The sequence below is a fragment of the Canis lupus genome, chromosome 16 (genome assembly GCF_011100685.1).
Source record: "Canis lupus familiaris isolate Mischka breed German Shepherd chromosome 16, alternate assembly UU_Cfam_GSD_1.0, whole genome shotgun sequence".
Classification (NCBI taxonomy): domain Eukaryota; kingdom Metazoa; phylum Chordata; class Mammalia; order Carnivora; family Canidae; genus Canis; species Canis lupus.
The window spans coordinates 24,041,586-24,058,433 of NC_049237.1; the positions used below are offsets into that span (position 1 = coordinate 24,041,586).

The 16,848-nt window shown below is 35.3% G+C and overlaps 1 protein-coding gene across 2 annotated transcripts in view; it reads right to left on the reverse strand.

Moving 5' to 3' along the window:
• Positions 1-16,848, reverse strand: part of POLB (DNA polymerase beta) — a 29,024-nt gene that overhangs the window by 1,841 nt on the left and 10,335 nt on the right. Inside the window, exons 6-12 of one of the 2 annotated variants that reach the window (XM_038559933.1) lie at positions 15,342-15,391; positions 13,122-13,173; positions 11,347-11,401; positions 11,177-11,249; positions 6,117-6,187; positions 5,316-5,402; positions 452-516 (exon numbers count right to left, since the gene is read on the reverse strand). In XM_038559933.1, coding sequence (XP_038415861.1) covers positions 452-516; positions 5,316-5,402; positions 6,117-6,187; positions 11,177-11,249; positions 11,347-11,401; positions 13,122-13,173; positions 15,342-15,391 — 453 coding nt within the window. The remainder of the gene's footprint in view (positions 1-451; positions 517-5,315; positions 5,403-6,116; positions 6,188-11,176; positions 11,250-11,346; positions 11,402-13,121; positions 13,174-15,341; positions 15,392-16,848) is intronic. The other variant, XM_038559934.1, reaches the window with a different exon arrangement.

Genomic DNA, 16,848 nt, shown 5'->3' on the forward strand with positions numbered 1-16,848 from the left:
ATAGGGCTCTTATCAAAAAGGCACAAACACCTACAATAAGTCTATGTGGTTTAATAACCTAAGGAGGAGACTATGATTAGGTAGACTGTTGAAATTGCTCCAAGCTTGCAGTTAGTCTAGGTTTTAGTAAACTAAACTGTGCAAGGTGTGGAGAAACAAGAGCAGTATCAGCGGTATCACGTATTACAACCAACTTTCCCCAGGCAGGAAACTACTTCTGAGCTGTGGAAGGTATCATGATGAGACGCAAATTCTGAGAAAATAGATAAAAATTCTGTGCACAGTCATTACTCTACATATTTTCAGGCTAAGTGGTGTCTATAGCATGAACACATGGCAGTTCACAATGAAAGGGGGTTTGAGACATTTATGTGAATCCCAAGATACACAGAGGACAAAGGAAAGAGAAAAGGGAAAAATTAATAGGTCAGCAACAAATTTTAAGTAATACCTTATATCAATTCTCCTGTGTGGATACTCCTTTTCATCATTTTTACTGGGAAGCTGGCAAACACCCTAAAATGGATATTTCAAAGAATGCTTAAAGACGTTTTTAAACTTCAGGCTTAAAAAAAAACAAACAAACAAACAAAAAAAATAAACTTCAGGCTTAACTTTAATCAAATGTTAAGTGTGAGGCTTTTGCTTTAAATGCAGGCAGTTTTATAATCCCCAGCATTTTTAACTTTAGTGGCTTTTCTATGCACTATATATTGTCATCACCTTCCTCTTATACTTTGTGGTAATTGAAGAACTACAGGAAACAGAAGGCAAGGATCTGGCCTTTGTGTGCTTCTAAATAAGAGCCAATTAGGGAAAGCATCAAACATGAAAGACACAGACCAAAACAGAAAAACAATTTGAAAGAAACAATTACAATTCAGGGAGAATACAGAAGAGCCAATAGTAATATTCTCAGATAACAGAAAACATTCCATACATGAAGGGCAGAATGCTATAGGAAAAGAACTAAGGAAAAGGTTTAAATCAAAATTAAAAATACAATAGCATAAGTAGAAGAGTTTAAAATTGAGGAAATCTCCCAGAAATTAGAAAAGACAGAGAAGTGAAAAATGAGAAAATTTTAATTAATTAATTAATTTATTTATTTAAAGATTTTATTAACTTATTCATGAGAGACACAGAGAGAGAAAGGCAGAGAAATAAGCAGAGGGAGGAGATGCAGGCTCCATGCAGGAAGCCTGATATGGGATTCAATCCCAAGATCCTGTGATCAAGACCTGAGCCGAAGGCAGATGCTTAATGGCTGAGCAACCCAGGCATCCCAAGAAAAATTTAAAAGATAAGAAAATTAGAGGATCATTTTCTTCTCTACAAGTAAGTCTTTATTATCATTCTTCAGTTTCCAAACAAAAGTTATCACAGTCTATTTAGTCATCTTTTCCTTTTCTAGAAAAATAGGCCAAAATAATGGACTGGGGAGCAACCCATAAATATGTAAAAAGAGCCACAGATATTAGAAATTTCTAATTAAAAGTTTCAAATGCCATTCAAAGAAAGTACACATGCGACAGGCTGCTGGTCCTAAAGAACAGTCGACTCACTACCCGTGTCACTAAAAAGTATACTTTTTCACTTAACAACATAGAAAAATTAAAAACTAGAATCTAAAATGGGTATTTCCTTTAGCTGTTGCTATGGCTGAAAGATGAAATGAAACCTGTTTGTCTTAAAAATAGGAAACCAACCTTCTTAGGTATTAACAAGTTCCAACTCAACCTTCAAATGGATCAGAAATGCTTTCCATCTGGAATTACCATGAGGTATTACCTTGCGGATATGGAGGATATGGATGTTTGAGTGCCACAGGCAATGATCTTGCTGTTTGTCACATCAGTAATAGGATTTGTCTAATGGCTTTGTTCCTTTCCTAAAGGCTCATTTTATTTCCTGCACTCCTTCTGAAGTGCTTATGTTAAAGAATTTCTCTGTATTATTGTAAATTCTTTATTAGGTTGAGTGGATTAGTTTTGTTTGGCATTTCAATTGGGTAGCTTCATGCTGAGCGTCTGAAATAAAGCCTCTTTCATTGCCTCAGGGTAGTCAAGGGATCTTCTATTGTCCCTTGGATCCTTACTGTAGATATTTCACAGAAATCATCCCAGGCCAAACTTGTACAAAATGCTAATATGCAAGGTACTCATCATATATAAAGCAAACAGGTAACTAAATGCAGAGGAATTTTTTTTTCTTCCAAATGCTATTTTATTCACAGGAAGAAAAACTCAATTACCTGAAGATCATGGCTTTACAAGAAGATCTGGAATATTAACCTTGGCTTTCCTAAGGTTTGGTGACTATTAGTTTGAAGGAATTCATGTTTTGAGGAGTACTTCAACAACACATGAATGGTCATATGTTTAACACAGCAGTCAGTGGTTACAGCAACAAGAGGTTTTGAAATCAAGTGGATGTGGAATGAAAATGGTTGATTCCACTTTGATGTTTTGTTTTTTTATAATCTCTAGGCCCAACATTGGCTCAAAGTCACAACCCTGAGATCAAGAGTCACATGCTCCACTGAGCCAGCAAGGTGCCCAGCTCTATTCCACTTTGTAAGTGGAATTCATTTTGCTGCCAATTTCTTTCAGAAACAGATCTCATCTTTTTTGGCTATTTCTGCTAAATGCCCACGCCCCCTCCTCACTGCTCTGGCTCCAGCCCTGCTCTCTGGCTAGCTCCCTTACCTCAAGCCCTCCCCAAGACTCCTCCCCTCACACTGGCTGCTTTGGATCATCCTATTCAATGATATAAGAATATCTAGTTTCTTTGCAACTAGAAACAAATCACCTCTTAATGCTTCCACAATAAATTGATTTGAAAGCTAAACTGGATTGCTCCTTATCCTAACATATACTAATTATAAATGTCAAAACAGGCTCAAACATGGCATTTTTTAAGCTTCAGAGAATATGAGACACATGTACAGTATCCAAACTTCATACACAAGCTATTCACTAAGATGGATTCCTATGACACAACATAAAGGCCTTAGTTTTCTCGACTTTAAAAACAAACAAAAAACCCACTTGCTTATTTTTTTTAACCTGTTTCCTTCTGGAAATCGATTTGAGGTATTCTCTTTCTGGCGATAGCTGTAGATGTGCTGTTAGGAGTATGATTGAGAGATTGGAAAGGCCAGCCAGAGCAAAGGTTTCCACAAGTCCAGCCCTGGCCTAGGATCGGTCAGTTGGCCTTAGTCTTTCAAGTATCACATGTATGATAAGATCTGAACCAAAGTGGTTTGCAGAAGTCACTGGAATTAGGCTGCTAGACAAAAGTCTTCTCTTCTACGGCTGAGCAGCTACCCAAGTCCACCACTGCCAGCAACTCTTCATGTTCACATCTTTGTGGCTACCCACCTTTCCTTTCCACCTTATACCCAGCCTACCAACTTGTTTCTTTGTATTCTTACTAGCTGGATTACTAGCTTCTGCTAATGTTTCCTCTGGATCTCCCTCTGAGCAAAGAAGAAAACTGTTCAGACTGCGAAGAAGTGCGTCTGCTACTGCATTGCATAAACACCTTCTTGGTCGCTCTCAAAAGAGCTGATGTGCTTCTCCAGTAAAAGTCTAGGGCCTTTCACAGAGATGCCCAGGCATACCAGGACACTTTCCTGACTGAAAAAAAAAAAAATTCAACTTGTCTAGCACATGCTATTTTCAGGATTTTATCTGATTGAATTGTTCTTTAAATGTAAGATTTGTGCACATTCATTTTGAATGAATTAAAATCAATCTCAATTTAAAAGTGATATTCCTAGAGCATATATAAACCCTATTTTTAATAACATCTCATGTGTCTATAATCCTGGGCCTAGAGTAAAAGCTCCAAATCTGATAGATCTGGGAGAAGAGCTCATAGATTTAACTTCCAAACACTGACTAGAATTTTTACCTTTCCCAACATTCTTTTGAAAACACTATAAAATATGACCAACTTTGGCAATACAGTTTCATACCCCATTAAAATCACCACGTTGAATTTAATGACATGATTTTTTGTGGTCTGATGAAATATACACTACATAAAGTTTGCCATTTTAACCATTTTTAAGTGTGCAGTTCTATACCATTAAGTATATTCACATTGTTGTGCAACTACCACCACCATCACCTCCCAAACGTTTCCTCCTCCCCAACTGAAATTCTGTATCTGTTACATAGTAATTCCCTATACCACTTCCCTATAGGCCCCTGGCAAGCACCATTCCACTTTCTGAATGACAGGATATTTCAATGATCTATCTCAACTATCTTCTACTGTTGGTTTAAACCACTGTCAAATCTATGCAGTGAGACTCTTGCTAATATTAACATGTCCATTCTCCAAAAGCACATTCTCTTTCCATTTCAGGCATATAACTTGGGAAAAGGGGGATTAAAAGTACAAATTTAAGTGAGCACTTTTTATTACCTTAGTCCTAGATTGCTATTTGCCTTCCTGTTGGTTTTTATGCAGGGACTTTTTTTTTTTTTTTTTTAAGATTTTATTTATTTATTCATGAGAGACACAGAGAGAGACAGAGAGAGAGAGAGAGAGAGAGAGAGAGAGGCAGAGACACAGGCAGAGGGAGAAGCAGGCTCCATGCAGGGAGCCCGATGTGGGACTTGATCCCAGAACTCCAGGATCACGCCCTGAGCCGAAGGCCAGCGCTAAACCACTGAGCCACCCAGGGATCCCCAATGCAGGGACACTTATTAACCTCTTTTTTAACTCATTTGCCATCTGTCTTGAATCTTCAAAGCTTAATTCCCTAAGAAGATTACAGGATTTTAACAGTTCGTCATGATGTCACTGTGAAAATCTTTGCAAGTGTCTCTCTGTTAACTCCTCTGCTTATCAAGCCACATAATTTGTTTTTATCACATACTCTAATTTCTTCTCTTTGGTGTTGTAACAGATTTTTTTTTTTTTTTTTTTGGTGTTGTAACAGATTAATATTCTTCAAAAAATTCTTCTCACTTACTGAAGTTGAGTCAGAGAATATGAGAATATTTGCTATTTTAAGGAAAAACTTAGATGTGTCAAAGTCATTTATAGATATCTTTTAAAAAGAGCAGATTACGCCTAATTATGTATTCCAATGGCACAGATTATTTACAAATAGGGAACTTAAAATTCTTTACTAAAATATTCTGGGAGTAGTATCCTGCTAATTTTCTGTATATTTTCATGGATATCCTATTTATTGACTGTAATACTAAGATGCACTGAGGTCACATACTCAGAATGGTTACTGAACAGTTTTCCAAGGTATTTTTTCAGAAGTGTTACCTCCAATGAGTACTTACCATGAACTTTGTTTCTCCTTTTGACAGAGTATCTGTAATAAAATGGACCTTCTGTAACTGTTCCACAACACGATGTAACAGTTTTGGCTGTGGAAACATAAATAGGAAATAAGAAGATTAATAAGATTAATAAAAAAACATTTTTAACATAAATTTTCTGATTATCTATGGAGAAATGCCTAGTATTCCTCTGTTCTAAGTACTTTTTTCTTCTAGCACAAAATTCATTTATCAAATGAAACATATTTTTAGGAGCCACCATTCTTCACCAATATCATGATACCCCCAAACAGACATCATTTGTGTTTATCTGCTTCATTAAATCAAAAAGTTAGCTGCTTCATCTTTAAAAGGTATATATTCTAAAATCACAAATGTTTTGCTTTCATGGGTTTTCTAATAGGAATAAAGTTTCTTAATATAATATTGCTTAATAGAAAAATATTACCTTAATGAAAACCTCAATATTATACTGGATATTTTAGAAATATCCATGATAGATAATAAATAATTCTGGAAATGTTTACTAAATTTTTTTCTTTTTCAAAAATCAGACTGTCCCTAATTCCCTGCAGAAAAACACCACTATGTATTCCCTTGCTTTTTTTTTTTTTTTTTAAATGTATCCCTTTCAACCACTTACTCTGCCTTTCACAGAATTCAATCAGTACAAAGTACAACTGACTTTTCAGAAAGATTAAAACAAAAATTCATTCCGGGATATCCAACTGCCATGTAGAAAATGATATTCACTGTTGCATAAGACTTAGCACATTTGATTATAAATAAATCCTGTGATACCTGTTTGGCTGATTCAGAGGTAAAGCTTGGATGGGTCAAAAGAACATCCATGTCACCACTGGACTCTGCACCTATGATAATAAAAATATGTATGGAATTCTCGATGTAAATCTATCAATTAGGCAAACGCAGAAACCAAAGTGATGTCACATGTATGAGCTTACTTCTTCCAGCCTAACTTTCTTTTTCACTACACTTCATACTCAGTTACAAGATTTCAATTTTCTGTTCAGCTATTCACATAGGCTGATGTAAATGGAAGAATCTGGAGTAACAACAGTAACTGGCATTAGATATGTATTACGCACAGTTGGCTACATGTATTAAAAATGCACCTAAATAACTACTCAATAATGAATAAAAACAACATTCTTACAAAGAAGACATTCAGATGGCCAAGAGACACACCAAAAGATGCCCATCATCTGGGAAATGCAAATCAAAACCACAATGAGATACCACTTCAAACCTGTCAGAATGGCTAACATTAGCAACACTAGAAACAACAGGTGTTGGCGAGGACATGGAACAAGGGGAACCCTCTTGCACTGTTGGTGGGAGTGCAAACTAATGCAGCCACTCTGGAACACAGTATAGAGGTTCTCCCAAAAATTAAAAATAAAATTGCCAATAAATTAATTAATTAATAAAATAAAATAAAATAAAATAAAATAACCATATGATCCAGTAGTTCTACTGCTAGGTAGTTACCCAACAAAAAACACTAATTCATAAAGATAACATGCACTCCTATGTTTACTGAAACATTATTTACAAAAGCCAAGAATCGGAAGCAACCAAGTTTCCATCAATAGATGACCAAGCAGTCCATCGACAGATGAATGAAGATATGGTAAATACACACAATAGAATATTACTTAGCCATAAAAAAACCCACGAATCTTGCCATTTGCAACAACATGGATGGATGCAGAGGATATTATGCTAAGTGAAGTAAATCAGTCATAGAAAGACAATTACCATATGATTTCACTCTTATATGGAATTTAAAAAACAAAACAGACAGTGACACCCGGGTGGCTCAGTGGTTGAGTGTCTGCCTTCATCTCAGGGCATGATCCCAGGGTCCCAGGACCAAGTCCCGCATCGGGCTCCCTGCATGGAGCCTGCTTCTCCCTCTATGTCTCTGCCTCTCTCTCTGCATATCTCATGAATAAATAAATAAAATCTTATAAATAAATAAATAAATAAATAAATAAATAAATAAATAAATAAATAAATAAAATATTAAAAAAAATAAAAAACAGACTCTTCAAATAGAGAATGGTAGTTGCCAGAGAGAATGTAGGCAGGCAGGATGGGTGAAATAGGTCAAGGGAATTAAGAGTACATTTATCATGATAAGCACTAGTAATGTACAGAATTGTTGAATCATTGTATCGTACACCTGAAAATAACTACATGTTAATTATACTTGAATTTTTTTTAAAAGTTAAAAATATAAATTTAAAAAAATTTAAAAGGATAAAGCACTATCTAAAAAAAAAAAAAAGCTTTAAAATATACCTATGGGGGATCCCTGGGTGGCTCAGCGGTTTAGCACCTGCCTTTGGCTCAGGGCGCGATCCCGGAGTCCCGGGATCGAGTCCCGCCTCAGGCTCCCCATGTGGAGCCTGCTTCTCCCTCTGCCTGTGTCTCTGCCTCTCTCTCCTCTCTCTGTGACTATCATGAATAAATAAAAAATCTTTAAAAAAATAAAATAATAAAATAAAATAAACCTATGAACACTACATATCTGAAAACCTCAAATTATTTTTTTTTAAGATTTTATTTATTTATTGATGAGAGGCATAGAGAGAGAGGCACAGACACAGGCAGAAGCAGGCTCCATGCAGGGAGCCCGACATAGGACTCGATTCTGGGTTGCCAGGATCACACTCTGGGCCAAAGGCAGCGGTAAACTGCTGAGCCACCCGGGCTGCCCTGAAAACCTCAAATTAAACAATATGTCCTATTAGTTAGAAAATCCATTTCAATTCTTATGACTGAATTCATTTAATGAATATTGGCAAAAATTACTATTAAGGCATCATGGGTAAGAATATGTCATTTTAGGGGTGCTTGGGTGGCTCAGTCAGTCAAGCATCTGCCTTTGGCTCAGGTCATGATCTCAGGATCCTGGGATGGAGCCCTGCATTGGGCTCCCTGCTCAGCGGGGAGTCTGCCTCTCCCTCTGCTCCTCCCTCCCTCAGCTCCTACTCTATCTCAAATAAATAAAATCTTAAAAAAAAAAAAAAAGAATATAGCATTTTATAAAGACTTAGATTTTTGTTTTGATCCTCACTCTACAACCACATAACTTTAGGAAGATTATATGTAAAGTTGTTTATACTTTCTTTTATTATAACACTATGAAGTTTTGTCTCCATTTAAGTGGATTTTTTTACTTAAAAATTTTTTTAAATCAATATTACAAATGAAGACTATATATTAATCTAGACTTCAGTTTCTCTGTCTATAAACTACTAAAAACTACTCTATAGTTTTGTGCAACTAAGAACATATGTAAAAGCATCCAGGATAGTGCCTGCCACAAAGTTGGCATAAAATAATGCTGCTTATTCCCTTTTTTGTTATTTTTATAAGTATAATATATATAAAACAATTTTTTTTCTTCCCAGATTTTATTTAAATTCAAGTTAGTTAACAATTACCATAGCATTATTAGTTTCAGGAGTAGAATTTAATGATTCATCATTTACATATATGTAAAACATATTTTTGATCACTGAAGATATGGGAGTGTCTCTGGACCACCATTTTTAGACATCAACAATGTTAAACCAGATATTTAAACACAAAGAAGACTCGACTGAATGTGTGCTGATCCCAGGATATTCATGGAAGCTATTTTAAGAAAGAAAATTTTGTCTTTTCATTTCTTTATCCTAAAAGTTAAGGGTCTTTTACCACCTATCACCAAAAAAAATGTATTACTCTATCCATTTAAAAAGCAAAACAATTACTTTAGCAAAAAAGGAAAAACAATCCAAGAATCTATTAACAAAGGACCAGATAAATAAAGTATGGAACATCCACATAGCCAAATGTTATGCAGCTGTAAAAAAGAATAAGGATGCTTTCTATATACTGATGTGGAAAGATTTCCAAGATGTATTTTTAAGTGAAAGAAGGTACATACTGTGTATATATTATGCTACTTTCGTGAAAGAAAGGGGGGAAAAGGACACCAAGAACACATATTTGCTGGATAAAGATGTGGTATAAATATACAATGGAATATTACTCAGCCACAAAAAATGAGATCTTGTCATTTATGACAACATGGATGGGCCTAGAGGGTATTTATTATGCTAGGTGAAATAAGTCTGACTGAGAAACACAAATACCACCTGATTCACTTTTGTGTGGAACCTAAAAAACAAAACAAATATAAACAAAACAGAAACAGGTTTCTAAGTACAGAGAACTGGTGGTTGCCAGAGGTGGGGGTAGGTAGGGAATGGATAAAATAGGTGAAGGGGATTAGGAAATACAAATTTCCAGTCATAAAGTAAGTTAAGTCATGGGAATGAAAAGTACAACATAATTAATGCAGTCAATATTGTATTAACATTGTACAGTGATGGATAGTAACTACTTATTGTAGGTGAGCACCATGTAGTGTATAGAACTGCTGTCACTATGTTGCATACCTGAAACTACTCTAACACTATTTCAACTATATTTCAATAGTAAAAATTTTTTAAATAAATAAAAATAAAAAATAAAATGGGAAAAAACAATGTACATTCACATTTATTTATAGTTACATGTAAAACCATTGAAAGAACACGCAAGAAAGTGATCATTAGTGAGACAGTGGAGGTGAGTGGAGGGAGAGCAATTAACAGGATAGAAGGGACATTTCTTAGTGTATGCCTTTTTTATTTTAAAGCATGCAACTATATAACCTACTTAGTAATAAAAATAAAATAGAAATACTGAAATCCAGAAAGACTGTCATTTTCAAGTGAGCATGTATTTGGCTTACTGTGTATCCAAGTCCACTCTGAAAATTCAGATTCCAAGGCCCCATCTAAGAAGATTCTTACTTAGCAGGTTTGTAGCAGGGTACACCAATGTGTGTTTTTTGTAACTTTCTAGGTATTTATGGCGCACAGAAATATTCGACAACTGGTCAACTTTAATCCTCTCACTTTGCAAATATGGGAACTAGGATATGGAGAGACAGACTTTAATCGTATATCAACAATAGATTTGCCCTCAGGACCCGTTCTTTAGGCCCCAAGCCAATGTTCTTTCTACTCATCACCAATTAGATTCAGCAGGGTCCTCTCCCTAACTCCAGATTCTTACAGCAGCTACCTTGGAGAATTTGTGATAGCTCATCATCTACTGCCTAAGGCAAAACTCCAAAAGTGGCCAGATTCAGATATCTATTCCAGAAGTCTTTTTTTTTAATTTTAATTTTTATATTTTTTATTTAAATTCAACTTGCCACCATATATTCCAGAAGTCTTAAATCAAGTTTTTGTATTCTGATTTTTAAAGTTAATATTTAGAAATTTATGTTACCCTTCCAAATTTTGAGCCAGTAAGAAACCAGGATTCTCTTGGTTCTCACTTTGCTCACATTCACATAGGAGGAGATCTTCTGAAGGACCTGGCTATTGTGAGAATTGGTTTAGAACTAGTACTTCAGTGACACTATTTTTAGAACCATAAGAGTAAACTTAGAAAATAAAAGAAAGTTTAAAAAAGCAACAACCCACCACCTACCCACAGCTTCCCTAGCATCTAGTCAGGAAATCACTCTTAGGATTTTAATAGACGTAAAATTATTCTACAAGATTTATTAAAACTAGTCATTAAAATATCCTATAATAAAATCAGGATGAATTTCCTCTCATTTTTAATGCATATTCCTATTTATAAACAAAGGTAGCTAATACTCTACTGGATCTTAGTAAATCTATGAAGTAACACAAATTACATCTTTTTAATCCATTTCTGGGTATACATTAGGCAATTTTAACATCAAGGCATGAATAACCTAAGATTAGGAAGTATGTTACCTCTTCTGAAACTGCCACAGACTGTAGCAATGTATTCAGAATCCACTTTTTTAACTTCATTTAGTACAATATCCTAATAGAAAAAAAATTAAGTCAGTATTCTAAAAATGGCTTTTTACCAGGTGACATTCTCAATTCTAATCAAAGAATACAATTCAGCACACTCTTACTTGCATTTGTAACATCTCTTCACGAGGAATTCTTTTCTCAAAGTCCTCAAAATATCTATAAAGACAGAATAAGTAGACAAAAGATTTTAGTGAAATTTAAATCTTCTTACAAAGTAAGTTGCCTACCATATCAAGTGTCCTTTACCAGAAGATCATTTAAAAATCAAGACTAAAGTTCAATAAGGTAACAGTAAAATTGGGGGGTAAGGATAGGCATATTTCTCAACTTAGACCAAAATTTTAGTCTCATCCTTTATGATATTCCAGATACTCCATCTAAACTTATTTTAAATAAACTTCACATTTACATGCCCAGAGTAAACAAATATATTTAAGTTAGTATGTTTCCAAATTAGACTGCTCCTTACTGGCAAGTCAAGGGGTTAGAGTTTATTGCTCTTAAATCCTGCAAAATTATCATATTTTAAAACATTATCCAGGTAACAAGACACTAAGTGAAAGAAGCCAGTCACAAAAGACTACATAGTGCATGATTTCATTTATATGAAATGTCCAGAATAGACAAATCTATATTGACACAAAGTACATTAGTGGTTGTCAGAAGCAGGCAGGGAGGGAGGGGCAGCTGGTGAGAAATAGGGAATGAAGGCCAATAGGTACGGATTCTTTTTGGGATATAACAAAGATGTTCTAAAACCAACTGCAGTGATGGTTGTACAACTCTATGAATATACTAAAAACCACTCAACTTACTTTAAATGGGTGAACCATATGATACATGAATTACGTTTCAATAAGGCTGTTACAAAAATATCTCAGTATGAAATAACATCTAAAAATGATAAAGCACCTGTTCAAAACCGATTCTCACAACAACCAAGCTCTTCAGAAGGTCTCTGTTATGTAAATGCAAGGAAAGTGAAAACATCCCAGTCTCCTACTGCTCAAAGTCTTGGAAGAACAGTGTAAATTTAAGGTATTATGGTAAGGCATCAATGGGAAAGTTCAGGGGGTTATTAGGACTGGATTGCCAACAAGACTACATAAGACAGGAGGAGAGACATGCTGACATACTATGCATTAGAAAGAAAAATCGGGCAGCCCGGGTGGCTCAGCGGTTTAGCGCCGCCTTCAGCCCAGGGCGTGATCCTGGAGACCCAGGATTGAGTCCCACATCCGGTTCCCTGTGAGGAGCCTGCTTCTCCTGCCTGTATCTCTGCCTCTCTTTCTCTCTGTAGCTCCCATGAATAAATAAACAAAATCTTAAAAAAAAAAAAAAAAGAAAAAGAAAAAATCTATTAGATAAGGGGTTCTAGTATCCAGCACACGAAATAATTATTGATGTTGATATATAACACTCTTACCAGTTATTCCTACACTGTTATTTCAGTGTTTGGGTTTTTTTCTTTTTCTATTTTTAATTTAGCATTCCATGTTCATGTCCTAGCTTCTCAGGTAGACTCTGAACTTAAGAGCTTTCCTGACCTTGTTTATATCTTTAACCCAGACCTAATGTAGTGCTTTCTTTCAAGCACCAAAGAAATACCCGCTGACTGATGTACTCAATCCTTTATGTTTTAAGAGGAAGTTCCTCACTAAAGTTAAGAGAATGAGGAAAAATACTCAAAATAAGAAAACTAGGTGGCATTAACAAAACATGAAAACATGCATGTTCTCTACAAAAGTCTGCAACAAATCTTAGCATTCATTCATTGTATTTAGCTAGGTCTGAAGAATTATTACATGTATGGAAGAACAGCTATAAGAAATTTTACTTTTACATCTAAATGTCCAAAGAAAATTTGCTATCTTACTTCAACCCAATTCGCTGATGATGGTTCAACTTATCTTCATTTTTTCTGAGATCTGTATGGAAGACATATAAAGTTGAGGTGCTAATTTAAACATTTTTGGAAAAAAGTTGCAAAATTCAGTGATCCCTTTTACAAAGAACTGCTAGGAAAATACACTGAAATGACTTTGAAAGGATAAAAAAAATTCAGATATTAAGGTTCTTAATATTCAGATATCAAGGTAAGAGTTTCTTCAAACCAATGTAGCAAAATGTAACAGTTGATTTCATGATTATTTTTACTTCTGAATCAAAATTTCAATTATTGTTATACAGAGTAATAGATGAAGCATACTAGGATCATACCATACTTCATTGACTATAGCAAAAGGCAGCATTATAAGAACCTACATTGCTAACTTAAGGTAATAGCAGCAGTAGTAACCACAACTTTTGAATGTTTTATGAATATTTATATTATCCATTATTATTATTATTATTCATTCACTCCTTCATTCAATTAGTATTAATTAATAACTTGTGCGGGCACTGTGCTTGAAATTCTGTTGAGACATATTATTTTCATTATTTAAATTTAAAAACTGTCATTACACCGTATCTTAAATCTTTTTTTTCTAAAGATTTTATTTATTTATTTATTTTATTTATTTATTTATTTATTTATTTATTTATTTATTTATTCATTCATTCATTCATTCATTCATTCATTCATGAGAGAGAGAGAGGCGCAGAGACACAGGCAGAAGGAGAAGCAGGCTCCACACAGGCAGCTCAATGTTGGACTTGATCCTGGGTCTCCAGGATCATGCCCTGAGCTAAAGACAGACCCTCAACCGCTGAGCCACCCAGGTGTCCCTACCATATCTTAAATCTGTAAGAGACTCAGGGGCACCTGGGTGGCTCAGTCAATTAAGCATCTGACTCTTGATTGCAGCTCAGGTCATGATCTCAGGGTCATGAGACAGAGCCACAAGGTGTTCTGTGCTCAGTAGGGAGTCTGCTTCTCTCCCTCTCTGTCTGCCCCTTCTCCATTTGTGAGCACTCACTCACTCTCATTATCTCTCAAATAAATAAATAAATAAATCTTTTAAATAAGTGACTTGATTTCACTTACTTTACTGCATATGAGTACAGAAGTAAGCCTTATTAAAGAAAGAGCAAGATAAGTATGCTCCCAAAGCAATTCGTGTAGTCACCCTTATATATTCACAAACATAAATTCTCTCTGAAGATTTAAATGGAGAGAAATGAGCATTTTATGATACATGGTACTAATTAATCATGCCTCTTATTTGTAAGTACATAGTAGGTACTAAGCACCGTGTGCTAAGTGCTTTTCATATATTACTGCATTAAATCATAGAAAGCAGAAATTATGATAGCATTTTGTAGCTAAGAAACCAAAGCATTATAGTCATCCATTCTAATCAAGTGGTGGGGATCAGATTCAAACCCAGGCCACTCCTCAGAACCTGTCCACCTAACCATCTGTGTACAAATACCTGAATCCACAAATATTAAACACCAAATGCCACACATATATTGCAACAAATCTCTATCTGAATAATCTCCATCTATAGTACATATGCTCATGAAGAAATAAATTATATTGAAAAGATTGCTATCCTAGGTTTAAGGAAAATGTCTTTTAATTGCTTGACTTAGGCTCTATTTTTATCACTTTGAAAGCAAAAATTCCTTCAGTAAGTATTGTAAGCCTCTTACAGAATCTTTCTCAATGTATATCACTTGGTCTTTAGGCTGAATGTGTAGGACTCTACTGTCCAAAATTTTACTGGAGAAATAAAGGCAATTTAAATCTATAAATCTGGGCAGCCCGGATGGCTCAGTGGTTTAGTACCTGCCTTCAGCACAGGGCCTGATCCTTGGAGACCCGGGATCAAGTCCCACATCAGGCTTCCTGCATGGAGCCTGCTTCTCCCTCTGCCTGTGTCTCTGCCTCTCTCTCTCTCTCTGTGTTTCTCATGAATAAATAAATAAAATCTTTTAAAAAAAGATTTTCTTCTAAGTTACAAAACTAAGCATGTTTAACATAAGAATAAAACCTATACTTTATACCTATTCTTCTCTACTATAGAGTTAAAAAGAAAATCTTACCATTCCTTTTTACTAATTGAGAAAAGTTCTAGTCAGCTAGAGCATTAACCACTCTTAAAGAGCATATCTGACTTGGGATTGATGACCTATTGTACATACTCACCTTCTAATGTTTTAATTCCTTCATCTACAAACTTCCTTGCAGCAGATGGACTATAACGGGAAAAAAAAGCATTATCTCAATATCAAGTGAAACTCAGGACTATAATAACAAATAACCAACTATATCTGCTCTTCTGAAACAGTTATTATGGAGCTAAAAAAGACTTGCTAAAATGTTGTGGTTATTTTGGTGATTTTATTCAAGGATAAGCTGTTATAATGCACACATATTGGTGCGCCTGGATGGCTCAGTGGTTGAGCATCTGCCTTTGGCTCAGGGCGTGATCCCAGGGTCCTGGGATCAAGTCCTGCCTTGGGCTCCCCACAGGAAGCCTGCTTGTCCCTCTGCCTATGTCTCTGCCTCTCTCTGTGTGTCTCATGAATAAATAAATAAAATCTTAAAAAAAAAATACTGCACATGTACTTTATTCATAAAACAGACACACAAACAGGAAAACAGTTCATCCATTCAAATGAGATGAACTGAGGGCCTATTACATGCAAGATACTCTTCTAGGTGTTGAAAATACAGCAGGAATAAGACAAGTAAGTGCCTTGGTCTTACCTACTTACAACTCAGTGAGTAGAGAAAGAAAATAAGTAAGTATATAAACAAACAAAATCAGGTAAATGAATTAAAATAGAGGAAAGTGACAGAGTGGATGGGTCCTATTTTACATTGGGTAGCAAGGGAAGTCCTCTGAAATGGTATTTAAACTGAAATTTTAATGGCAAAGAGTCTATACAGAAATTGTGTGATACGGAAACAGATATTCATGGCAGAAAGGCAATGTGGCACATAAGAAGGACTGAACTGGCAGTCAGCAAACACGGGTTCTAATTCTGACTTTGCCAGTTATCCCACTTTCTGTATTCAGTGTTCTTGCCTAGAAAAAGAGTAAAGAACAAAGATGCTAAGACAAGTGCTAACATTTTAGAACAGCTTTAAGTCCCTAAGTTCATTTTCAGTACACTAAGTTTAAGAATTTAATATGTTTTAGAATAACTTTCATCAAAATGCTACCATTTAAATGAACAATCATCATATATCTAAAAGAATGCCTCATTCCATAAAGATGAAACTTAAGCAAAGCATTACAGCCTTAATGTTTTTGTTTTTCTAAGATTTTATTTTTTAAGTATCTCTATACCCAGTGTAGGACTCAAAGTCACAACCCTGAGATCAAGAGTCACATGCCAGGTGCCCCACAGCCTTGAATGTTAATCTTTATGTAGTCAAAAGTCAAAGAAGCCCCCTTTGGTATTAACTCAAATTTTAATATAAAGATTCTTTCTTTATAAGAATTGGGATGCCTGGGTGGCTGAGCGGTTGAGCATCTGCCTTCGGCTCAGGGCATGTCGGGAATGAATCCCACTTTGGGCTCCCCTTAAAGAGCCTGCCTCTCCCTCTGCCTATGTCTCTCTGCCTTTCTCTCTGTGTCTTTCATGAATAAATAAATAAAATCTTTAAAAAAAAAAAGATTCTTTCATCAAAAAAATGCTTGGGT